At 37.1% G+C, this 21026-nt stretch overlaps 1 protein-coding gene and 1 pseudogene across 7 annotated transcripts in view; one reads left to right on the top strand and one right to left on the bottom strand.

Moving 5' to 3' along the window:
* COMMD10 (COMM domain containing 10) overlaps positions 1-21026 on the bottom strand; it is a 218753-nt gene that overhangs the window by 82031 nt on the left and 115696 nt on the right. For 3 of the 7 annotated variants that reach the window (XM_063706714.1, XM_063706715.1, XM_063706716.1), the window contains exon 6: positions 8911-8984. The exons of the other annotated variants lie outside the window; for them this stretch is intronic. In XM_063706714.1, the coding sequence (XP_063562784.1) occupies positions 8911-8984 (74 nt within the window). The remainder of the gene's footprint in view (positions 1-8910; positions 8985-21026) is intronic. 7 annotated transcript variants of the gene reach the window in all.
* LOC115934762 (uncharacterized) lies at positions 20243-20340 on the top strand (annotated as a pseudogene).

The raw sequence follows: 21026 nt of genomic DNA, 5'->3' as shown, positions 1-21026 counted from the left end.
TGTTCTCAATCACAGAGAAAGCTTAGTGAAAAAGCAAGACAAGAAAAAATGTGTGGCCACCTCTATTTCTACTCACACAGTGAAAAAAGGAAGCTTGTGCTCACCTCCACTGAAATTACTTTTAAGTGTTTCAATTATTGAATATTAAAGGTGCAAGTGTCACATAGACCAAGGTAGATTACTGTGGTCCCTATCCTTCTAAGAACTTCAAATTATAAACAAAGGGATCCCAAAGAGTCAGAACTCAAATAAATAATCCACATTAGCAACACGTACAAGGAGGGAATAACTGTTCATTACTGCACAGTGCATACCAAGGAGTTGTGGCTGCTTCATGTATAGGAATGGCTAGCCAGGGGATGTTAAATGAGGAAGCTTCCAAGAAGTGATGGAATTACAGGAGCCTTTTTGGTGGGGCGAGGTGAACAGAGAGTATTCGAAAGGTTACACAGGACTTGGAAAAGGCTCCAAAAGTGCAATAAAATGTTTATAACTGAATACAGCTGGTCAAATCACTTTTACAACATGGTTAGAGATACGAACCTGTATGTTCCCTTTTCTAACATCAGTGCTAAATGTTTTACATGCATTGTTTAACCCACACATTATCTTATTTAAGACAGAGTTATATTTATTTCAGCAAGAAGGAAACTGAAACAAATAATGAAGTGATTTCTTCAACTTCTCTAGTAAGCAGTACAACCACAACCAAGAATAGAACCCAGGCATTGCAATTCAGGAGCCCATGTTCTTACCTACCATCTCTACTAAACCGCAACTCCGTAATAGCAGGAATATGAAGGTCTCTTATTCCCAGAGATTCACACAATGTCCTACCCATAGTAGTCTCTCATTAAATAACAGCCAAAAGAAAGAATGGGAGGCAATGTTAAAGGTTGGGAGTGTGATATAGAGAAAATACTGATTTTTGGCAGGGCATGGTGGCTCACACCTGTAATCCCAGCACTTTGTGGGGCTGAGGTAGGTAGATCACTGGGAGTTAGAGACTAGCCTGGCCAACGTGGTGAAACCTCATCTCTACTAAAAACACAAAAATTAGCTGGGTGTGGTGGTGCATGCCTGGGGTCCCAGCTACTTCGGAGGTTGAGGCATAAGAATCACTTGAACCCAGGAGGCGAAGGCTGCAGTGAGCCCAGATCATGCCACTGCACTCCAGCTTGGGTGACAGACTGAGACTTTGTCTCAAGAAAAAAAAATCTGAAATACTGATTTTTTTCCCCTCTCTGATACTGCAATGTTCTGAAACCAGTTGAGAGAAACTGATGAATAAAAGAGAACATCGATATTATCTTTGTGCAACTTCTTGAAGGACCAAAAAGAAGAATCCAGAAAGTAAGAGATCTCTCACTATATTCACGTCCTTCTCTAAGAAAGGGAATTATTCATTTCAGTGGTTCACAATTTGGATATACAGATTCATCTAAACTATTAGTCATAAAACATAATGCAATTCATATCAACATAAAACATAGCTATTGGACATTTATAACTCCTAAAAATTAAATGCCTATATGCTTATTTCAAAACCATGGGAGTAAAAAGAGCAAATATTCTAGATTGAATATAACACACATAGTGACACAGTGATATAATAATTGTAATTATTAATAGAGAAATTTGCCAGATTCAAATAACTCAGTTCAAGGACAAAAACATATGAAAAGTACTTCAGATTCTCTCACATGTTCACTAATCTCAGTTCTTAAAAAATAAAAAAGCCTATTAAAATAGCAAAAGAAAAAAAATTAGATTGTATCTTTGAAGTTTTTTTCACACAACATCTCTGTTTACAATTTTTTGAGGAGATGGAGAGAGAAGAGCTGTTGCTTCCTAATGCCTACCAATCCAACAGAATCAGATTCTCAAAGGAAATTAGATTGAATATCCCACACTGGCTGGAATATATTCCTGATTTTAAAATCTGCCAAAGAGATTTGCTTATTGCAGTTTATCTTCCATAGAGTACATATGAATTTTATTCTTATTTCACCAATTATATTCTCCAAGAATATTCTCCCTCCTTTAAATACGTGAACAGCTGTCTCCAATTTTTTTCTTTTCTTTGTTTCTTTTTTTGAGATGGAGTTTCACTCTTGTTGCCCAAGCTGGAGTACAATGGCACTATCTCGGCTCACTGCAATCTCTGCCTCCCAGATTCAAGCAATTCTCCTGCCTCAGCCTCCCAAGTAGCTGGGATTACAGGCGTGTACCACCATACCCAGTTATTTTTTTGTATTTTTAGTAGAAACTGGGTTTCACCATGTTAGCCAGGCTGGTCTTAAACTCCTGACCTCAGGTGATCTGCCCACCTTGGCCTCCCAAAGTGCTGGGATTACAGGCATCAGCCACCGCGCTCGACCACTGTCTCCAATGTCTATGCTTTTCCAGTGCTAGAAATCAATGATAAATGTGCATATGGGTTTATCTACCCATGAGAAAAATGGAAACTGCTGTTTCAACTCTAAGGCTACTCAATGGAACAAACAGATTAGGAAGTTTAAACAGTTCCGCTGGCCTAAAATCCATAATAAATTTGTACAAATTTCCTTCATGAATTTTGTGAAATACACAATCATACCCCACCATAAACTAAATATGAAGCTCCTTGGGAGCTGATGTTCTGAACGTCTGATCTGAAGATATTTCAGCAATGAGCTAATAATTTCAGAAAACAATTTTCAGTATTAAGTATGAAGAAATTTTATTCAACTTTGTTTCTGAAGTGCCCTTTTATTTCCAGACACTATCATACAAACGATACATGTAAACTAACAAAGGAGGAAAAAGAATCAGTGGAAATGATTCAAAGTGTTTTAGGGAAATAAGAAACCCTGAGAATAATGTAAAGCAAATATATATCTGAAAGTATCAAGAAAATAAAGTAAAAATCAAATAGATGCTAAAATATGTTTACATTAAAAATATTCAAGTGTTCTTAACACTTATGATGTGAAGCTGAAAGGAACTGCTATAACAACTTATTTCTTAAAAGGTGCCATCTTGACCTCATTTTTTAATTTTATATTTTTCCAAGGTATGAAATAGAATGCTATTTAGAAAGGAATATACAGATACACATAAAAACATATACACACAAAAACATACACATGTGTCTATATGTGTACATACACATAGATCTATAGGCATATATGTATTCACACACGTATATATACATATGCATATATGGGTATATGTGCATATGTATATGAGGTAGTTTTCAATAAATCCTGTAACTGAAAGGAAGGCTAGAAAAGTTTCCTAATAAAACAGATTACTGGAATCTTTCCCTCCAGGTAAAGAATGATTACTGCTTTCAAGGGATGGTAAAAATTCAGTAACACCAGATGCTACTATAGGTAGTATACTAATTAAGATTTAATGTATTTTTCTCTTCCAACAACTAAATAGGGAGGGACTGCAGAATTCTTTTATATTGCTTAGGAAAATCATATAATGGTCAGAAAAATTAAAATACATGTCCATGAAAAATTGTTTGCTTTCATTTGTTTAAGGAATGTTTTCACTTATAAAGAGACCCCTTCCTCTCTTTCATTAAGAATTTAAAATTTATATTTATTATTGCTTTCAGAGTTAAGGTGGATTTGGACAAACCAGATCATGACCATCTAGGAAATCTATGTTTAAAGCAATAAAATAAAGAGAGGCTGGAGCTTGGCAGTCATTTTATTAGTCTGATTTAGCAGCATCTAACAGAGATGGCAAGTTTTATCATGCACCTTTAACTACCAAATTCAAAAAACAAACAGAAGGTTTACCATGGGAGGTAGAGAGTGATCAGACTATATCCTTTAGTTACTCTTCCAGTAAAACGGCATGTGTTCTCTAAAATTGCGATGGGAACCTGGGAGCTCATCAGAAAAATTGAGCTCTAGTTGAATGTCTTCTTTAATACCGTATACCATGACCTCCACAGTAAATAAAAGGTTGACAAGCAGACATTCATTGCAAGATCAAATATTAATATCAAAATGGAGTATAATGTTAAACTTTGCAATTTAATTTAATTATGGTGCTGAATTTGTATTAAGCATATTAAGTGTCAATGAGTGATTTTCTGTTTGCATCTTATTATTGATTTTAACATATTCTGTAAATTAAAATAAAAGGGAAAGGCAGATTGGTGCTGCAGTTATACTTCTGCCTGTAACATAGAGGAAGAAGATTATACTATTAGATATTTCCTCCTCAAAAATGGCAGATAATCTTCTTAATATTCAGTACCATCAGGAACCAGAACTAAAAGGAAAATTATAAAGAAGGTAAAAAAAGAAAAAAAAAGGAGTGAGGATAGAGAAAACATCTAAATGAATATGGTATTACAAACAATAACTTAAGACTCACTGTAATATTTCCCTATATGAACCATTCGTACCACCTTTCAGAAAATTGGAATTTAGTGAAATAGAAAGATAATTTAAAGTCTTCCATTATTATTGTGTGGGAGTCTAAGTCTCTTTGTAGGTCACTCAGGACTTCCTTTATGAATCTGGGTGCTCCTGTATTGGGTGCATATATATTTAGGATAGTTAGCTCTGCTTCTTGAATTGATCCCTTTACCATTATGTAATGGCCTTCTTTGTCTCTTTTGATCTTTGTTGGTTTAAAGTCTGTTTTATCAGAGACTAGGATTGCAACCCCTGCCTTTTTTTGTTTTTCATTTGCTTGGTAGATCTTCCTCCATCCTTTTATTTTGAGCCTATGCATGTCTCTGCACGTGAGATGGGTTTCCTGAATACAGCACACTGATGGGTCTTGACTCTTTATCCAATTTGCCAGTCTGTGTCTTTTAATTGGAGAATTTAGTCCATTTACATTTAAAGTTAATATTGTTATGTGTAAATTTGATCCTGTCATTATGATGTTAGCTGATTATTTTGCTCGTTAGTTGATGCAGTTTCTTCCTAGTCTCGACGGTCTTTACATTTTGGCATGATTTTGCTGTGGCTGGTACCGGTTGTTCCTTTCCATGTTTAGTGCTTCCTTCAGGAGCTCTTTTAGGGCAGGCCTGGTGGTGACAGAATCTCTCAGCATTTGGTTGTCTGTAAAGTATTTTATTTCTCCTTCACTTATGAAGCTTAGTTTGGTTGGATATGAAATTCTGGGTTGAAAATTCTTTTCTTTAAGAATGTTGAATATTGGCCCCCACTCTCTTCTGGCTTGTAGAGTTTCTTCCAAGAGATCCGCTGTTAGTCTGATGGGCTTCCCTTTGTGGGTAACCCGACCTTTCTTTCTGGCTGCCCTTAACATTTTTTCCTTCATTTCAACTTTGGTGAATCTGACAATTACGTGTCTTGGAGTTGCTCTTCTCGAGGAGTATCTTTGTGGCGTTCTCTGTATTTCCTGAATCTGAATGTTGGCCTGCCTTGCTAGATTGGGGAAGTTCTCCTGGATAATATCCTGCAGAGTGTTTTCCAACTTGGTTCCATGCTCCCTGTCACTTTCAGGTACACCAATGAGACGTAGATTTGGTCTTTTCACATAGTCCCATATTTCTTGGAGGTTTTGTGCATTTCTTTTTATTCTTTTTTCTCTAAACTTTCCTTCTCGCTTCATTTCATTCATGGGGAAAGGATTCCCTATTTAATAAATGGTGCTGGGAAAACTGGCTAGCCATATGTAGAAAGCTGAAACTGGATCCCTTCCTTACACCTTATACAAAAATCAATTCAAGATGGATTAAAGACTTAAACATTAGACCTAAAACCATAAAAACCCTAGAAGAAAACCTAGGCATTACCATTCAGGACATAGGCATGGGCAAGGACTTCATGTCTAAAATACCAAAAGCAATGTCAACATAAGCCAAAATTGACTAATGGGATCTAATTAAACTAAACAGCTTCTGCACAGCAAAAAAAACTACCATCAAAGTGAACAGACAACCTACAAAATGGGAGAAAATTTTCGCAACCTACTCATCTGACAAAGGGCTAATATCCAGACTCTACAATGAACTCAAACAAATTTACAAGAAAAAAACAAACAACCCCATCAAGAAGTGGGCGAAGGACATGAACAGACGCTTCTCAAAAGAAGACATTTATGCAGCCAAAAGACACATGAAAAAATGCTCATCATCACTAGCCATCAGGCAAATGCAAATCAAAACCACAATGAGATACCATCTCACACCAGTTAGAATGGCAATCATTAAAAAGTCAGGAAACAACAGGTGCTGGAGAGGATGTGGAGAAATAGGAACACTTTTACACTGTTGGTGGGACAGTAAACTAGTTCAACCATTGTGGAAGTCAGTGTGGAGATTCCTCAGGGATCTAGAACTAGAAATACCATTTGACCCAGCCATCCCATTACTGGGTATATACCCAAAGGACTATAAATCATGCTGCTATAAAGACACATGCACATGTATGTTTATTGCAGCATTATTCACAATAGCAAAGGCTTGGAACCAACCCAAATGTCCAACAATGATAGACTGGATTAAGAAAATGGGGCACATATACACCATGGAATACTATGCAGCCATAAAAAATGATGAGTTCATGTCCTTTGTAGGGACATGGATGAAATTGGAAATCATCATTCTCAGTAAACTATCGCAAGGACAAAAAACCAAACACCGCATGTTCTCATTCATAGGTGAGAATTGAACAATGAGAACACATGGACACAGGAAGGGGAACATCACACTCTGGGGCCTGTTGTGGGGTGGGGGGAGGGGGAGGTATAGCATGAGGAGATATACCTAATGCTAGATGACGAGTTAATGGGTGCAGCACACCAGCATGGCACATGTATACATATGTAACTAACCTGCACATTGTGCACATGTACCCTAAAACTTAAAGTATAATAATAATAAAATAAAATAAAATAAAAAGAAAGATAATTTAATTGAGAGTCCAAATATTTAGATTCTATTCCCACCTGTGTCACTTGCAGGGTGTGTAACTTTGGATAAATTAAAAACCTTACTTTGTTTCAGACTTAAAACCCAACGACAACTTCTTATTCTCTTTAATGCTGCAGTTCAGTGCATTCCATGTCAGTCTGTGACATTAAGCTGGGATTTCTGGTTTCTGGTCTGGCAAGTAAGAAGCTTGGAAGTCACCATTTCATCCTAACAACAAATACAAATCTCAACAAACTGAAAAATCAGCGATTCTTCTCGGATCCATAAGAGAAGTCAAGTCATAGGGTAAACCATTGCTCCCCAGATTGGAGAGACAGATGTAAATACAGAGAATTGTAACTTATTGGAGTAGAAACCCAGAAGTACAAACCTCCATGGGAGCTAGTGCCAGTGTAAGAAAACTTAAACAGCAATTAATTGCTGGAGTCAGTGTGGACAACTGTAAAAACTGAAAAATGCAGGGGCACCCAGCCATAAGGAGGCTCCTCACTTCTGTTGAGTTTAACCTCCAGAAACTTGATCTGGTTCTCACAGTCAATACTGGAGAAAAAACCACTCATGCTTCCAGCAAAGGAAAGGACACGCCATTTTTAAAATATGCCGGATCATTCTGTGCTTCTTACCAAGGTCTGCCCACAGACGAAACTATTTAAACAGAGCTTAACCTGTTGGAGTTCTATCAGAGCCTAACTGACTTACAGGAAGGAAAATATCCAACTCCAGCTGGCACTAGCCTTCCAAGTGGGAGAAAGAAAATACCCAACTCTAGCTCACTCTAGCCATCTGTCCAACTGGAGAAGGGATAAACTGAGAAGCACTTGTGAAGTTCACAGTCAAGAGGCACAGGCTTACTAAAAAACTGATACCTAATCATAGGACAATAGAGCACTTCTGTTCTCCCAACATAAAAACAGAGTTTGAAGAGGACAGAACAAGCAGCAGAACCAAACACAGCTATGGCAGGGATGTTTGAATTATAAGATCAGGAATTTAAAACAACTGTGATTAATATGCTAAGGGCTCTAAGGGATAAGAAGACAGCAATAACAGATGGGAAGTACAAGCAGAGAGGTCTAAGAAAGAACCAAAAGAAATGCTAGAGACCAAAAAAACACTGTAACAGAAATCAAGAATGCCGTTGAATGGACAAAACTCAGGAAAGAACCTCTGAGCTTGAAAATATCTCAACAGAAAACTTCAAAACTGAAAAGCAAAGACAAAAACAAAACAAAACAAAAAACCCAGGAGGAAATGTGGGACAACTACAAAAGGTATAACATATGTGTGATAAAAATTATAGAAGAAGAAAGAGAAAAGAACAGGAAAAAAATGTAAAGCAATAGTGACTAAAAATGTCCTCAGATTAATGTCAGATATGAAACCATAGATCCAGGAAGCTCACAGAGCACCAAAAGAGATAAATGGCAAAGAAACTACACTTAAGGATACCATCTTCAAATTACAGAAAATCAAAGATAAAGACAAATCCTGAAAGATGCCAAAGGGGTGAAAAAAACACCTTACTTACAGAGGAGCAAAGATAATTACACCCAATTTTTCCTCAGAAACAGTACAAGCAAAAAGGGTGGAGTGATGGGTACAAAAAAATATATATAGTAGAAAAAATGAATAAGACCTACTGTTTGATGGCACAACAAGGAGACTACAGTTAATAATAATTTAATTGTGCATTTTAAAATAACTAAAATAATATAATTTGATTATTTGTAACACAAGGGATAAATGCTTGAGGGGATGGATACCCCATTCTCCATGATGTGATTATTACACATTGTATGCCTGTATCAAAACATCACAAGTACCCCATAAATATATACATACACCTACTATGTATCCACAAAAATTGAAAATACAAAAAGAGTAGAGTAAAATATGTAGTGTTGAGGAAAAAACCCAACAACCTAAAATTCTGTGCCCTTTGAAATCACCCTTTAAAAGTGAAGAAGAAAGCCAGGCATGGTGCTACATACCTGTAATCCCAGATACTCCGGAGGATTGCTTGAGCCCAGGAGTTGAAGACCAACCTGGGCAACACAGCGAGACCCTGTTTATTTTAAAAAGTGAAGGAGAAATAAATATCTTCTCAGGCAAATAAAAATCAAGAAAATTTTAGGCTAGTGGACCTGCCTCACAAGAAATGTTTTTTAAAGTTCTTTAAAAGATGTTAAAGGAGATAGGTCAGAAACTCAGATCTACATAAAGAGGGAGCATTAGGGAAAGAATACATAATGGTAAAATAACTTTGTTTCATTCTTAATTGATCTAACAGATCCAAATCATTATTATTTTGAACAAACAGACTTTTTAGATACAATATCAAAGCTACAGTCCATAAAAGAAAGAAGTGACAAGCTGGACTTCATTAAATTAAAAACAAAAAATCTATACTGGGGAAGACACTGTTAAGAGAATAAAAAGACAAGCTAAAGATGACTGGGAGAGAATATCTGCAAATCACATGTCTGATATAAAGGAATGTTATCCAAAATATATAAAGAACTCTTAAAACTCAACAATAAGAAAACACAGCTTAAAAGTGAGCCAAAAACCTAAACAGAAACCTCATCAAAGAAGTTACACAGATGCCAAATAAATATATAAAAAGATGCTCCACACCGTATGTCAGTAGAGAAATCCAAATTAAAACAAAAATGAGAAACTACTACACACTTACTAAAATGGCCAAAATCTAGAACACTGACACCACCAAACGGTGGTGAGGATGTGGAACAACAAGAACCCTCATTTTATTGTTAGTGGAAATGCAAAAAGATACAACCACCATGAAAGACAGTTTGGCAATTTCTCACAAAACTAAACATGCTGTTACCATACAATCCAGCAAACATGTTCCTTGGTATTTATCCAAAGGAGTTGAAGACTTACGTGTATACAAAAATTTGCACATGGAAGGTACAGCAGCTTTATTTATACTTAGCAAAACTGGAAAGCAATCAAGATGTCTTCCAGTAGGTAAATGAATAAATAAACTGTGGTACCTTCAAACAAGAGATTATTTAGTACTAAAAATAAATGAGCTATCGATGCATGAAAAGACATGGAGAATTTAAATGCATACTAATAAGTGAAAGAAGCAAACCTGAAAAGACTTCATACTGTATGATTCCAGGTATATGACACTTCTGAAAATGTAAAACAGGACTGTAGAGGATTTTCCGTGTAGTAGAAATTATGGTATATGATACTACAGTGGTGGGTATACTGTCATTATACACTTGTCCAAATCCATGAAATGTATGACACCAAAAGTGAACCCTAATATTAACTAGGGTCTTGAGTGATAATCATATAGGTTCATCTATTGTGACAAACATATCACTGTAATGGGGGATACTGATAATTGGATAGGCTATGCATGCATAGGGGAAGGGAATATACGGGGGATCTCTATACCTTCCTATCAGTTTTACTGTGAACCTAACACTGCTCTAAAAAATAAAGTTTATTATTTTTTAATAAATAAGTTATGGTCATTCTACTAAAAATGACTTCCATAACAACCAATTATGTCAATACAATGTTTGCTATTCTTTATAGTATTAGGCAAAGTCAAGAGACTGGCTGCTAAAGGTGAACACCTATAAAAGGCATACAAAAAGGGAAAAACCAAAATGTACTTAAAAATTAAGCTCGCTCTTCAGCTGTAACTAATATTAAGGTCATTCTGCTTAAGAGTACAATGTACATTCCTGAGTTTAACTTAAGGCTATAAACTGAGGTTTAAAAAAACAAAAATTATGTGTGAAGTGTGTATAAATGTAGAAAAATTATCAAAATAATCAAGATTGCATATGTGTAAGTGAGAGGAGACAGCAGGGAGGGTATATCAGTGGTTGTAAAGCCTTCCAGGTAATAACCACAAGGAAAGCATCCATAGCTCTGGGCTAAACTGAATTGTGAATCTGCACTTAGTATTTCTACTTCTCCTACTGACTCAATATATAACCTAGGCAAGTCATGTAATCTCCCTGTACTTCTTTATGTGAACTGGATTCTACTCAAATGGTAACTGGCTATTTCACAGGGAACTATACTTTAATCTGCACTTTACTGCAGTGTCAGAAAAGTGAATAAAATGGCAGAATCCTTTCATGAATTTTCTGTTTCAAAGAAAATAAAAATCTGGGGCCAGGCACGGTGGCTCGCACCTGTAATCCCAGCATGTAGGGAAGCTGAGGCGGATGGATAACTTGTGCTCAGTTTGAGACCAGCCTGGGCAACATAGTGAGAACCTGTCTCTACAAAAAATAACATAAAATAAAAATTAGCCAGGCTTAGTGGCACTCAAGTCCCAGCTACTCAGGAAGCTGAGGTGGGTGAATCACTTGAGCCCAGGAGGTAGAGGTTGCAGTGAGCCAAGATCACGCCACTGCATTCCAGCCTGGGCAACAGGGCAAGATCATATCTCCAAAAAATAATTCTGTTTTCAACTCTACTTATAATTTGGCAAGAAACAGAAAAAAAGTACTGTAATTTCATGTATTGTTTGCGTAAAATATTAATACAATGACATTTTGCAAAGTAAAAAATGTTATCCTAAGTGTTAATTTCTTAGTAAGTCTTCAAAGCACACTACCACCAAATGGATGCTGAATGAACGAAATGAACTTTACAGTCTCTTCCAAAACTCAAGATTCTATTATTGTAACGTAGGCTATGCAAAATTTGATGAGGCAACCCCACATTAAAAAATGCCAAAACGGTTTACTTTAGAATAAAATATTTTAAATATATAACAGACAGAAACACTAAACTTTCTTGATTATATACTTCTGATATAAATTACTGAAAATCTGTAAAAAGAAAATACTTACAAAGTTGTTATTTGTATGTAAGCACATACTGAAAGATAGGAATACATAGATAGAAATGCTCCTAAGCTTAATTTAGTAAATCATACATCACATTAAAACAATATCCATTAATTTTTAGGCTTTGTTCAGTGTCTTCCTGATAAATTTGAAAATCAGTAATATGATGTCCTTTATATAGGAAGATAAAGATTCATCATTTAGAATATACTATATTAGTTATTTTTCCAATCATTATATAGACTGTGAAAAGCCATTCATATACACATATTTAGTATTTCTGTGACTAACGGCATAAGGGATGTTTGAATATAAGCACATACTGCACACAGCCTTAAATAATAAACATTTTTCTTTTTTTAAAAAGAAGCACCAGTAAAACATCAACTCCATAATCCTGACTCTTTAATATCATGTGATAATAATCTACATTAACCAAAGCAGGAATCACAGAGTTAACAGATTTGGCTATTAGTTTTTTTTTTAGCATATTTATTTTTCCATAAGTTACTGGGGTACAGGTGGTATTTGGTTACATGAGTAAGTTCTTTAGTGGAGATTTGTGAGATTTTGGTGCACCCATCACCCAAGCAGTATACACTGCACCATATTTGTAGTCTTTTATCCCTCACCCCCTCCCTCTCTTCACCCCAAGTCCTCGAAGTCCACTGTATCATTCTAATGCCTCTGTGTCCTCATAGCTTAGCTCCCACAAAACAGTGAGAACGCACAATGGTCGGTTTTCCATTCTTGAGTTACTTCACTTTGAATAATAGTCTCCACTCGTTGGTTGATGGGCATTTATTTGGGTTGGTTCCATGACTTTGTATTTGTGAATTGTGCTGTTATAAACGTGTGTTTGCAAGTGTCTTTTTCAAATAATGACCTCTTTTCCTCTGGGTAGATACCCAGTAGTGGGATTGCTGGATCAAATGGTAGTTCTGCTTTTAGTTCCTTAAGAAATCTCCACACTGTTTTCCATAATGGCTGTACTAGTTTACGTTCCCACCCGCAGTGTAGAAGTGTTTCCTGATCACTGCATCCATGCCAACATCTACTGTTTATTGATTTTCTGATTATGGCTGTTCTTGCAGGAGTAAGGTGGCATTGCATTGTGGTTTTGATTTGTATTTCCCTGGTCATTAGTGATGCTGAGCATTTTTTCATGTTTGTTGACCATTTGTTATATTTTCTTTTGAGAATTGTCTAGTCATGTCTTTAGCCCACTTTTTGATGGGATTGTTTTTTTCTTACTGATTTGAGTAATATTAAACAATACTGATTCTACCCATTCATGGGCATAGGATGTGTTTCCATTTGTTTGTGTCATCTATGATTACTTTCAGTAGTGTTTTGTAGTTTTTCTTGTAGAGGTCTTTGACTCCTCGGTTAGTTATATTCCTACATATCTTACTTATTTATTTTTTGTTATTGTAAAAGGGGTTGAGTTCTTGACTTGATTCTCTGCTTGGTCGCTGTTGGTGTATAGAACAGCTACTGATTTGTGTACATTAATCTTGTATCCGGAAACTTTGCTGAATTCTTTTACCAGTTCTAGGAGCTTTCTGGAGGAGTCCTTAGGGTTTTCAAGTTAAATGATCATATTGTCAAACACTGACAGTCTGACTTCCTCTTTACCAGTTTGGATGCTCTTTATTTCTTTCTCTTGTCTGATTGCTCTGGCTAGGACTCCCAGTACTATACTGAAGAGGAGTAGGGAGAGTAGGTATCCTTATCTTGTTCCAGCTCTCAGAGGAAATGCTTTCAACTTTTCCTCATTCAGTATTATGTTGGCTGTGGGTTTGTCATTGATGGCTTTTATTACATTATGGTACATCCCTTGTATGCCGATTTTGCTGAGAGTTTTAATCATAAAGAATGCTGGATTTTGTTGAATGCTTTTTCTGCATCGATTGAGATAATCATGTGATTTTTGTTTTTAATTCTCTTTATGTGGTGAATCACATTTATTGACTTGTGTATGTTAAGCTATACCTGCATCCCTGGTATGAAACCCACTTGATCATAGTGGATTATCTTTTTGATATGTTGTTGGATTTGGTTAGCTAGTATTTTGTTAAGGATTTTACCATCTATGTTCATCAAGGGTATTGGTCTGTAGTTTTCTTTTCTGGTTATGTCCTTTCCTGATTTTGGTATTAGGGTAATGCTAGCTTCACATAATTAATTAGGAAGGGCTCCTTCTTTATCTTGTGGAATAGTATCGAAAGGATTGGTACCAATTCTTTGAATGTCTGGTAGAATTCTGCTGTGAATCTGTCTGGTCCTGGACTTCTCTTGTTGGTAATTTTTTAACTTACCATTTCAATCTCACTGCTTGTTATTGGTCTGTTCAAGGAATCCAATTCTTCCTGATGTAAGCAGCTAAGAGAGTTATATCTTTCCAGGAATTATCCATATCTTCTTAGTTTTCTAGTTTATGTGCATAAACTTGTTCACAGTAGACTTGAATGATCTTTTGTAGTTCAGGAGTGTCAGTTGTAATATCTCCTGTTTTGTTTCTTAGTGAGGTCATTTGGATTTTCTCCCTTCTTTTCTTGGTTAAACTTGCTAATGGTCTATCAATTTTTTTATCTTTTCAAAGAATCAGCTTTTTGTTTCATTTATCTTTTTCATTGTTTTTGTTTCCATTTCATTTAGTTCTGCTCTGATCTTGGTTATTTCCTTTCTTTTGCTGGGTTTGGGTTTGGTTTGTTCTTGTTTCTCTAGTTCCTTGAAGTGTGACCTTGGAATGTCAGTTTGTGCTCTTTCAGTCTTTTTAGGGATTTAGGCATTTAGGGATTTAGGCATTTAGGGCTATGAACTTTCCTCTTAGCACTGCCTTTGCTGTATCCCAGAGGTTTTGGTAGGTTGTGTCATTATTGTTCAGTTCAAAGAATTTCTAAATTTCCATCTTGATTTCGTTTTTGACCCAATGCTCATTCAGGAGCAAGTTATTTAATTTCCATGTATTTGCATGGTTTTGAAGGTTCCTTTTGGAGTTGATTTCCAGTTTTATTCCACTGTGGTCTGAGAGAGTGGCTTGATATAATTTCAATTTTCTTAAATTTATTGAGGCTCATTTTATGGCCTCAATTATATGGTCTATCTTGGAAAAAGTTGCATGCACTGTTGAACAGAATGCATATTCTGTGGTTGTTGGATACAATGTTCTGCATGCATCTGCTAAGTCCATTTGTTCCAAGGTACAAATTCATTGTTTCTTTGTTGACTTTGTCTTAATGACCTGTCTAGTGCCGTCAGTGGAGTACTGAAGTCCTCCACTATTATCATGTTGCTGTCTATCTCATTTCTTAGGTCTATTAGTAATTGTTTTATATATTTGGGAGCTCCAGTGTTAGGTGCATATGTTTAGGATTGTGATATTTTCCTGCTGGACAAGGCCTTTTACCATTATATAATGTCCCTCTTTGTTTTAACTGCTGTTGCTTTAAAGTTTGTTTTGTCTGACATAAGAACAGCTTCCCGTTTGCTTTTGGTGTCCATTTGCATGAAATGCCTTTTTCCACCCCTTTACTTTCAGTTTATGTGAGTCCTTATGTGTTAGGTGTTAGGTGAGTCTCCTGAAGGCAGCAGATAGTTGGTTGGTAAATTCTTATCCATTATGCCACTCTGTATCTTTTAAGTGGAACATTTAGGCCATTTACATTCAATGTCAGTATTGATATGTGAGGTACCACTGCATTCATCTGGCTCTTTGTTACCTGTGTACTTTGTTTTTGCTTTTTAAGGTGTATTTTTGTTTTATAGGTCCTGTGCGATTTATTCTTTAAAGAGGTTCTGTTTTAATATGTTTCCAGGATTTGTTTCAAGATTTAGACCTCCTTTTAGCAGTTCCTATAGTGATGGCTTGGTAATGGTGAATTCACACAGCATTTGTTTTTCCGAAAAAGACTATCTTTCCCTTATATATGATGCTTAGCTTCGCTGGATACAAAATTCTTGGCTGATAATTGTTTTGTGTGAGGAGGGTGAAGATAGGGTTAATCCCTTCTAGCTTATAGGGCTTCTGCTGAGAAATCTGCTGTTAATCCAACAGGCTTTCCCTTATAAATTAGTTACCTGGTGCTTCTGTCTCACAGCTCTTAAGATTCTTTCGTCTTAACTTTGGATAACCTGATGACAGTCAGTGTGCCATAATCTTTTTGTGATGAATTTCCCAAGTGTTCTCTGTGCTTCTTGTATTTGGATGTCTAGGTTCCTAGCAAGGCTGGGGAAGTTTTCCTGGATGATTCCATCAAATATGTTTTCCAAGCGTGTAGAATTCTCTTCTTCCTCAGTAATACTGATTATTCTTAGGTTTGGTTGTTTAACATAATCCCAGACTTTTTGGAAACTTTGTTCATATTCTCTTATTCTTTTGTGTCTTTGTTGGATTGGATTAATTTGAAGACCTTATCTTTGAGCTCTGAATTTCTTTCTTATAATTGTTCAATTCTATTGTTGAGACTTTCCAGAGCATTTCACATTTCTATAAGTTTGTCCAAAGGTTCCTGAATTTTTTGTTGTTTTTTCTTTAAAGTATTTATTTCCTTGAATATTTCTCCCTTCACTTCTTGTATTGTTTTTTGGATTTCCTTGCACTGGGCTTCACCTTTCTCTGGTGCCGCCCTGATTACCTAAATAACTCACCTCCTGAACTCTTTTTCAGGTAAATCAGGGATTTCTTCTTGGTTTGGATCCACTGCTTGTGAACTAGTGTGATTTTGTGGGGGGGGGGGGGGGGGGGTGTTAAAGAGCCTTGTTTTGTCATATTACCAGAGTTGGTTTTCTGGTTCCTTCTCATTTAGGTAGGCTCTGTCAGAGAGAAGGTCTAGGGCTGAAGGCTGTTGTTCAGATTCTTTTGTCCCACGGGGTGTTCCCTTGATGTAGTACTCTCTCCATTTGCCTATGGACGTGGCTTCCTGTGAGCCAAACTGCAGTGATTACTGTCTCTCTTCTGGGTCTAGCCACCCACTGAGTCTCCCCGGCTCCAGGCTGGTACTGGGGGTTGTCTGCACAATATCACATCCTGTGATGTGAACCATCTATGGGTCTCTTCTCCGTAGATACCAGCACCTGTTCCAGTGGAGTTAGTGGGGGGTGGGGGGATGGGGGGTTGTGCAACGGACTCCATGAGGGTTCTTAGCTTTGGTGGTTTAATGCTCTATTTTAGTGCTGGTTGGCCTCCTGCCAGGAGGTGGTGCTTTCCAGAGAGCATCAGCTGCAGTAGTGCAGAGAAGGACCAGCAATGGGCAGGGGCTTAGAACTCCCAAGATTATATGCACTCTGTCTTCCGCTACTAGGGTGGGTAGGGAAGGACCATCAAGTGGGGGCAGGGCTAGGTATGTCTGAGCTCAGACTCTCCTTGGGTGGGTCTTGCTGTGGCTGCTGTTGGGGATTGGGGTGAGATTCCCAGGTCACTAGAGCTGTGTACCTAGGAGGATTATGGCTGCCTCTGCTGAGTCATGCAGGTTGTCAGGGAAGTGGGGGAAAGCTGGCACTCACAGGCGTCACCCAGCTCTTATGCAAACCAAAGGGCCGGTCTCACTCCCACCCAGCCCCACAAGAGCCCCAAGTCTGTTTCCAGGTGGTGGGTGAGACAGGCTTGAAAACTTGCCCCAAGCTATCCACCGCCCACTTGCAAAAGAACAGGGCTTCGTTCTTCCCCCACCTGTTGAGTGTGCACTCCAGATTTGTGTCCTCCCCCGAGTTCTGGCCAGGAGGCTTCTCACCCCATTCAAATTGTTACAAAGTTCAGCTAGAGATTTACTTCTCTATGTGGAGTTTTGCCCCTTGCTCCTCTGGCCACCCTCCTGATGGATCCCTGTGGTGTCATGCAGGAATGGACTGCTAGGGGATCCAGCGAGCTGCAGGGCCTTTCTGCTGCTTCCTCTACCCCTCTGAAATCTGGAAATAGCATGAGTCTATCATCCATAAACTCGTATTTTCATTCATGTTTGACAGAAAATCACAATGTTATAGTGTCAAAACTGTGGAAAGTTATATAAGGCAACAGGGTGTAAAATGTAGAAAAGTGTTTATTATAAATAAAATATGTAGTTCCAGCAAATTTGGTAATATGTTTAATTTGACTTTTAAAAACACATATTTTACATGACTTAAATATTCACTTAAAGTGTTTGTTTCCCAACTTGTACTCTATCAATTTAAATTATTCTGAAAGTAAACACGTAGCTATCTCAAAGTTTTATAGAACTTAAGGATTGAGTTTTCATTCTTTTATCTTTCAGGATTAGTATTTCAGCTTAAAGTTGTTAGTTGCTTTCCTTGTTAATATTTCAGGTACAGAAGTTATATGTAACTAAAACATAAATAAGAGGTATTCCTCAAAACATGGTAGCAAGACTTTACAATCCCAACTCAAGATGATTTAGCATTTATATTCCAAAGAAACAGAGAACTCTTGGTTGCCAATGACAGAAAATCTAACCCAAACTGGCATAGGCAAAAAAGCAGTGTAATGGGTTATGGAACTGAAACTGTAGGATTAGAAACAGTTTTTAAAATAGCTGGATATTTATCAAACTATAAAATATGGTAGCAATTTCTGTACATATGTGTACCACTTAGTTGTATTTAAATGCACATACAATTATTTTGTATGTAAGTAGAACTCCACAACATAAATACACTGTCACTGCTATCTGTTCCTCTGTATATTCATTAATTAATCATATATTTTAGCTGCATATTTAACTTTCAAACAGTTCCTAATTATAAAAGTTTCATAACATTTTCTACTAGATATTTATATAGGCCTCAAAATACACCATCAGGACTCAGTTTCTCTCCCTCCATCCTCTCAGTCCTACTTTCTGATATTTTGGTCTTCTCGGCTCCATGTGATGTGTGAGGCTGTGGTGCTCGAAGCTGCAATAGCCATCTTTCAGTGGAGGTACCCTGATATATACTCATCCAATCTCAACCAATCACTGTGTTGAAGGAGATAAAGCGTGCTGATTGCTTAGGCATAGGTCACATACATCACCTCTGAATTGGTGGAGGTAGCCCTACTCTAAGAGCAGGAAAGGGAAAGATTCTTCAAAGAAAAATGAAGGGAGGTTTTTCAGAAGGTCAGGAGTACATGCCTAGTACAAATTACCTCCTTTCATAATAAAGATAATATTAATAAACAGCAACAACTAAAAATATGCTTTGTTTTCATTTTGCTAAAATATATGAACAATTTCTTGAAAATAGTACGGTTCATTAGATTTTCATTACTGTTTTCTTCTGATGTCATGACTTAAATAAACTTTTATTTCCTCTTTCTTAAATTCTCTTTACAGTGTTAACTGAAATTTAGGGTTCTGGCAGCTGTGGCTATAAAAAAGTAATCATAATAAGATATTGCCAAACAGCTAGGGATTAAGACCAATTTTTCCAAGAGAATTGTACTAGTCCAGTTCTTGGTCACAAAGAATGGAAGTGATTTCTGGTTAAGTTAAGTAGGAAACAATTCGGATGGCACACAAAATGATGAAGCTGAAGAAACAGACTTGGGAAACAAGATGGCACTAAAGAAGGTTAGGAAGCCAGAACTGCAACCAAAATCATGCTGAAAAAAAAGACAGCCTAGGAAGCCTCTGCTGAGAATGCGGCACCACCACCACTGCTGGTACCAGTATCTCCACTGGTATGAGACACTGGATGCTGCTCTAGCCACTAGAGGCTGAGGTGGGAGGACTACTTGAGCCTGGGAGTTGGAAACCACTAGAAAAATAAATTCTAAACTGTCGCTACGTCTTTGCATCACTTTTCCTAGATGTGAAGTCTCATGCAGAGATTTCCAACTAGTTGATGGAAAATCTAGCTGTCACAGGAGGTCATATGCCCCAAACTCTAGCTGTCACAGGAGTTATGAGAGGAACTATCTGCCCCACTTTGGCTTCCACAGAGGGAAGTGGAACCTAAGGCACTCAGAATAAACCCTAACATACAATGAGCCATCAATAAACTTTTTATTCTTGTAAAACATTGTTTAAGGAATTATGTGGCAAATGTTGTTTTCACAGTGATATTATGTGTCTGATAGCACAACCTTCATAAATAACAAACATATGGGCTGGGTGCAGCGGCTTACGCCTATAATCCCAGAACTTTGGAAGGCCAAGGTGGGTGAATTGCTTGAACTCACAAGTTCACGACTAGCCTGGGCAACATGGAGAAACCCCCTCTCTACAAAAAAATACAAAGATTAGTCAAGTGTGGTGGTGCGCACCTGTAGTCTCAGCTACTCGGGAGGCTGAGGTGGGAGGATTGCTTGAGCCGTGAGGTGGAAGCTGAGCCAAGATCGTGCCACTGCACTCCAACCTGGAGGATGATAGAGCCAGACCTTGTCCAAAAAAAAAAAAAAGAGAGAGAGAGAAAGAAAGAAGGAAGGAAGGAAGGAAAAAGAAAGAAAAGAAAGAAACAAACAAACAAAGAAGAAAGAGAGAAAAACGATGTGCTCACTTACTTCAGTAGCATATATACTAAAATTGGAAAGACACAGGGAAGATTAGCATGGCCCCTGCACAAATTTGTGAAGTGTTCCATTTTTTTTTAATAAAAAAAAAACTATTAAAAAGAAACACAAGAAAGATATTCCTAATATCACACAATTGTTGGGAGAACAGAGACAAAAACTGATTACTCTAAATCAAACTTATTAGCTCTAATTCTAGCCAAAAAAAAAATTCCATGCCCGCCACCCCCAGTGTATTCCGCCGGTAGAACATACTTTAAGTCAAGTGGACTTGATAAGGCAAAAACAATAAATCTAAGAGGTAATCAAAGCTTGTCCCTTAGGAGTTGATCATGACAGGTCATAGACAAGTTATTTTCCTCTCCATCATGAGTGCTAATTGGTCAAATAAAATCAGTCACTAACTGCAAAATAGGTACCAATGTTCATCTAGGTTAGTTTCCATTACAGTTATTGGAAACTAACAGAGTAAACTTTCTGTTGTAAACTGACGTAATGATGTTTTAGGCCACCCTTAAAGATTCCTGTCCAGATCTGAATCTATATACTTGAAAAAGAAAAGCTGTCACTTGGTTCCTATATTACCAAACTGCTTCTGTGATTACAGGGTAAAGTCCCTTATTATTCTCTCAGAATTCTACCCAAGACACATGGCTACAACTTAAATAAAATAAAGTGTAAGGTATAAAGAAAGTACTTTAAAAAAACACTGTTTACAACATAAAGTTATTTAAGTATAAATACTTGGAATTCAGCAATTTTA

The sequence above is a fragment of the Gorilla gorilla genome, chromosome 4, assembly GCF_029281585.2.
Source record: "Gorilla gorilla gorilla isolate KB3781 chromosome 4, NHGRI_mGorGor1-v2.1_pri, whole genome shotgun sequence".
NCBI classification, from domain to species: domain Eukaryota; kingdom Metazoa; phylum Chordata; class Mammalia; order Primates; family Hominidae; genus Gorilla; species Gorilla gorilla.
The sequence above is the reverse complement of the archived record's forward strand: the minus strand, read 5'-3'. Positions and strand labels throughout refer to the sequence as shown.